Genomic DNA, 6,000 nt, shown 5'->3' on the forward strand with positions numbered 1-6,000 from the left:
CAGTCACCATGTGGTTTGGAGCTTGATGAATATTTGTGTGGTGGATAGGATGCCAAACCCTCAGGTTAAAGAATGACCTCCTGAGCAACGTTCTACCAGCAGCAGACCCAGAGACATTCATTTTCTCAGCAGTCATCAGCAGTTTAATACCATTTTCCAGAATGCTTGGAGTAGCAACTTGAAGAATGTTGATGGGCTTCTCTTGATGTTCCAGTTGCAGAACAGCACTTTTTCTCTGTCCACTGGAGGAGGTCTGAGGGTCTACGTGACCGTGGAGCTGGTCTAGCACGGCCTGGACAATGGGGACCATCATGGCAGTTGTGGCCGTGTTGCTGATCCACATGGACAGGAAGGCTGTCACGCCCATGAATCCCAACATCAATCTGGAGCACAGAGGAGCAGATATGATGTAGAGGTAAGTGACATGTGACCACAGTTCTCACAGCAAAGAGACCAGGGGATCAGCACAGAACCAAGGACTTAATAAATCTTGTGATTGTAGAGAATTACTTTCAAATGAATAAAAACTACCTGGTCATGTGATCAACCCTGTTGTCTCACTACTCTTCATAATTTTTATCATCTGTTTTCTTTTTCCTGTTGAGGTAAATTAAATGTTCTGCTTCAAAAGGTGATATATAAGTCAGTCATCCGTGGTTCCATATAGTTTTTAATGCATTTCTCTCTTAGCTCTTGTCTTTGCCTGGTAATTGTAGGTGTAGTGGTCTTGTGACTCACAGAGCGGGTCGAACCCCAACCAGCAGCAGCACCCTAAGCGCGATCCGTGTGTGGAGGTTCCAGTGCTCCACGGCCACAGCCACCATCAATCCGCCCACAAACAGCATGTTGGTGTCTTTCAGATATTGCATGCACACCTGAGAAACACGTCCCGACACTTTAAAAGCCAGCAGACAACCTCAGCTGTTGAGCACTACTATAATCTGTTAGTCTGGTTTAGATTCAATATTCTTTGCATGTTGTGCTCTTCTTCTATGATTCAAAAACGTAGAATGTTTCTGAAATCCTTTTTTTAAACTTTCATTCTATTACCATTTTTTGTCTTTGTACGTGGAATCACTGATCCCACTTCTGACACCAAATCTGTGCAACAGTGGAATGAACCAGCATAACTTTCGATAAGACCAAATCTAGAGGAAGGCGAATGTTCAGCATTATGATGATCATGTGTCTGTGAAGTCTTTATGAACATGTCATATGATGAGTGGAGTTTTGAACATAGACTTTGTATCGATGCCTCTTCATCAGAATTAACAGAAAATTGACAAAGAGAACAGATTGTTGACAATGTGCATCTCCTGCTGGCACAGAGTGACTTAATCAGAATTCAGAGCTTGAGGACCTCTTTGCTTAGATGGGTGGAGCTTCTGCTGTAATGTGGTTCAACTTTAGTTAGCACTGTTAGCATGTTTTTAGGTGTAGTACTATTTGCAGAATAACCACTGTGCATGTCCAGTCTTACGTCTTTTGACTCCATGATTCCGAGAATGGGGAACAGGATGGCTGGAAGCAGTGCTGTCACCGCCAGCGGCAACACCTCAGTACACCAGTAGACTGCCATGAGGGAGATGACGTAAGCACAGGCTGCCTCCTGCATGCAGGCACACATGGAGAAACAATATTTCTGAGGTAAATGCTGTACTGAGGTAAATGCTGAAACTGGACTTTGGGATGACAGGTCTGTAATCCTATGGGCCGCTGGTCCTACGGCTCAATGATCTTGTGGGTCGCTGGTCCTACGGCTCATTGATCCTATGGGTCGCTAGTCCTATGGCTCATTGATCCTATGGGTTGCTGGTCCTATGGCTCATTGATCTTGTGGGTCGCTGGTCCTATGGGTCAATGATCCTGTGGGTCGCTAGTCCTATGGTTCACTGCTCCTATGGGTCCTTGCAAATGGTGCAGCAAGGCAATGCATAAAATTGCCTGCCTCAACAATGTAGCAGTGTCCAGGAAATGCAAAAGTCAAGAATCAAGACAGTACAGTCACAGTCACCTACTTCAGATGTAGGCCCAAACTTCCACTTCCTGTAACTGTAGGACTAGTGGCCCGTAGGATTATTGAGCCGATACCTTTTGTTGCTTGGTGTTAGTCTGTCTGATCTGCTTGTATCAGAATCAGAATCTCATATATTCGGCCAAGTATGAATGAACATACAAGGAAGTTGTCTCTTTGCTCACACAGCACAGTAATTGTATGTACTGGAAATAAAATATGCTAATTCCATTTATTGTGTCACAGCGGTTGTACGCCCCCTGCAATGCAGCTGGGTGTTGCACCTCACATCCAGGTCAGGTTAATTTTTAGAATATTGCACACGAGTTGGAACTTGGAAGGAATGCGGGTGAAGCGTGATGCGGCATAATCAGCATCAGGTTCGAGTGAGCGTCCTGCTGTAGAAAGAAGAAAACTCATGTATTAGATCTGACTTGACAGTCTTTTCCACCTCAGTATGGATCCAGAATCTGAGGGTGGAAAAACCTTCACCTGCAGGCTCGTATTAAATCAGAACCCGTGGTCACAGGAAGTTGGGCTATCGGGCGTCTCAGGTTGGCTGGAAGAAACCAGATTGCACAAACAATAGTTTTTCCGTGAAACCAGACAAGTGTTGACTCAGACTCCTGCTGCGACCTCTCACGGTGCTCAGAGTAAAATCCCATGTGCACATGAATCCTAGCCCGCCTGCAAACTGTTCACCAGGACCAGTTTGCGTGCAATGACCTCGTTCAGTTGTTGTGACAGCTGCTGTCATGCATGTTTTATTGTTTTTCTGATGCGTTCGAGGTCAGGGACAGCAGGACAACAGGTCAACAAGACAACAGGATGACGTCATCAGGACAACAGGTCAAACGGACAACAGGTCATCAGGACAACAGGTCAACGGGACAGCAGGACAATAGGTCAACAAGACAACAGGTCAACAAGACAACAGGACAGCAGGACAACAGGTCAACAAGACAACAGGTCAACAGAACAACAGGACAGCAGGACAACAGATCAACAAGACAACAGGTCAACAGGACAGCAAGACAAAAGGACAACAAGACAACAGGACAACAGGTCAACAAGACAACAAGTCTGTAGAATAACAGGTCAACAGGACAGCAGGATAACAGGTCAACAGGACAGCAGGACAACAGGTCAACAAGACAACAGGTCAATAGGAGAAGGTCCAGCTGTGATTGAAGCAGACAGATGGAGGATCCAAGAAAACCCCCAAAGACATGGCAGACTTCCTGTGATGTTTACAGCAAAAGAGACAAACAAGGACATTTATGACGGGAACTGAACCCCGGAGGCTGGGAATCCGCAGAGGGAATGACGGACACGTTCTGCCCAAACACAGGGAATGACGGACACGTTCTGCCCAAACACATCACTATCTATCTATCTATCTATCTATCTGTTGCTGACCTTTGTCTTAATTCTCAAATTTCTCCGTCTTCAGCTGAAACGGATCCTGTGGACTGAGGCCGGCTCTGTGGACGAGCTCCTTGGACTGACTAGTACTCAGTAAACCGGGTAAATGGTTGGTTGAACTCACCGAGGTGCTGAAGGCCAACGGCAGCAGCAGGAACGGGCTGCAGACCAGGACCACCGTGGCCTTTAATCTCCACACGTGACGAAACATCTTCAGCTGCAGCGCAACAGCCGGCATGAACAACGGTGGCGAGAAAGACTGAAAGACTCACAGTCAGTCAACATGTTAAACTGTCTGACACCCCCCCACCACCACCACCACCGAGGTCCAACCCCCTGTAAGGTTTGGACATGTGTGATGCATTTCTGAGTCACAGTGAATATTTACTTTTTGTGAGCACAAACACGCACGCACACACACACACACACACACACACACGCTCACTGAGTCTGACTCTCTTCACCCAAAGCAGTCAAATGGATTAATGTGATTATTAACCATCAGGTGACAAATTAAAACCTCTTAAATCATCCTAAAGTCAGTTTGAAGCAGAAACGAGGAGAAACTCCATGACATGGGTCATGGAGTTTCATGGATGGGTTATAAGTTATAAGTTCATCCATCACTGGTACTGAAAGCTATCCATGATGGGTCTTATGTTCGTCCATCACTGGTACAGAAAGTTATCCATGAAGGGTTTTAAGTTTGTCCATCACTGGTACTGAAAGTTATCCATGATGGGTTATAAGTTCGTCCATCACTGGTACTGAAAGTTATCCATGATGGGTTTTATGTTCGTCCATCACTGGTACTGAAAGATATCCATGAAGGGTTTTAAGTTTGTCCATCACTGGTACTGAAAGCTATCCATGAAGGGTTTTAAGTTTGTCCATCACTGGTACTGAAAGTTATCCATGATGGGTTTTATGTTCATCCATCACTGGTACTGAAAATGATCCATGATGGGATTTATGTTCATTCATCACTGGTACAGAAAGTTATCCATGATGGATTATAAGTTCATCCATCACTGGTACTGAAAGCTATCCATGATTGGTTATAAGTTTGTCCATCTCTGGTACTGAAAGTTATCCATGATGGGTTTTATGTTCGTCCATCACTGGTACTGAAAGATATCCATGAAGGGTTTTAAGTTTGTCCATCACTGGTAGTGAAAGTTATCCATGATGGGTTATAAGTTCGTCCATCACTGGTACTGAAAGCTATCCATGAAGGGTTTTAAGTTTGTCCATCACTGGTACTGAAAGCTATCCATGAAGGGTTTTAAGTTTGTCCATCACTGGTGCTGAAAGTTATCTATGATGGGTTATAAGTTCATCCATCACTGGTACTGAAAGCTATCCATGATCGGTTTTAAGTTCATCTATCACTGGTACTGAAAGTTATCCATGATGGGTTTTATGTTCATCCATTACTGGTACTGAAAGTGATCCATGATGGGATTTATGTTTGTCCATCACTGGTACCGAACGTTATCCATGATGGGTTTTAAGTTCGTCCATCACTGGTACTGAAAGCTATCCATGATGAGTTATAAGTTTGTCCATCACTGGTACTGAAAGCTAGCCATGATGGGTTTATGCTCATCAATCATTTATCCATGATGGGTTTTATGTTCGTCCATCACTGGTCCTGAAAGTGATCCATGATGGGATTTATGTTTGTCCACCACTGGTACCGAACGTTATCCATGATGGGTTTTAAGTTCGTCCATCACTGGTACTGAAAGCTATCCATGATGGGTTCTAAATTCGTCCATCACTGGTACTGAAAGTTATCCATGATGGTCTTATGTTTGTCCATCACTGGTACAGAAAGTTATCCATGATGGGATTTATGTTTGTCCATCACTGGTACTGAAAGTTATCCATGATGGGTTATAAATTTGTCCATCACTGGTGCTGAAAGTTATCCATGATAGGTTTTATGTTCGTCCATCACTGGTACTGAAAGCTATCCATGATGGGTTATAAGTTCGTCCATCACTGGTACTGAAACGTATCCATGATGGTCTTATGTTCGTCCATCACTGGTACAGAAAGTTATCCATGATGGGTTTTATGTTCGTCCATCACTGGTACTGAAACTTATCCATGATGGTCTTATGTTCGTCCATACTGGTGCTGAAAAAAATTGATTGATTGATTGATTGATTGAAAGCTATACATGAAGAGTTTTAATTTTGTCCATCACTGGTGCTGAAAGCTATCCATGATGGGTTTTAAGTTCATCCATCACTGGTACTGAAAGTGATCCATGATGGGATTTATGTTCATCCATCACTGGTACCGAAAGTTATCCATGATGGGTTATAAGTTCATCCATCACTGGTACTGAGAGCTATCCATGATGGGTTATAAGTTCGTCCATCTCTGGTACTGAAAGTTATCTATGATGGGTTATAAGTTCATCCATCACTGGTACTGAAAGCTATCCATGATGGGTTTTAAGTTTGTCCATCACTGGTGCTGAAAGCTGTCCATGATGGGATTTTTGGTCGTCCATCACTGGTACTGAAAGCTGTCCATGATGGGTTTTC

General features: G+C 44.0%; 1 protein-coding gene across 1 annotated transcript in view; it reads right to left on the reverse strand.

Moving 5' to 3' along the window:
* LOC117517376 overlaps positions 1-3,718 on the reverse strand; it is a 38,228-nt gene extending 34,510 nt beyond the window's left edge. Inside the window, exons 1-4 of the mRNA XM_034178374.1 lie at positions 3,564-3,718; positions 1,481-1,609; positions 739-875; positions 151-383 (exon numbers count right to left, since the gene is read on the reverse strand). Coding sequence (XP_034034265.1) covers positions 151-383; positions 739-875; positions 1,481-1,609; positions 3,564-3,677 — 613 coding nt within the window. The 5' untranslated portion in view covers positions 3,678-3,718. The remainder of the gene's footprint in view (positions 1-150; positions 384-738; positions 876-1,480; positions 1,610-3,563) is intronic.
* Between the last annotated feature and the right edge of the window lie 2,282 nt (positions 3,719-6,000).

This window comes from Thalassophryne amazonica, chromosome 9 (assembly GCF_902500255.1).
Source record: "Thalassophryne amazonica chromosome 9, fThaAma1.1, whole genome shotgun sequence".
Lineage (NCBI taxonomy): Eukaryota > Metazoa > Chordata > Actinopteri > Batrachoidiformes > Batrachoididae > Thalassophryne > Thalassophryne amazonica.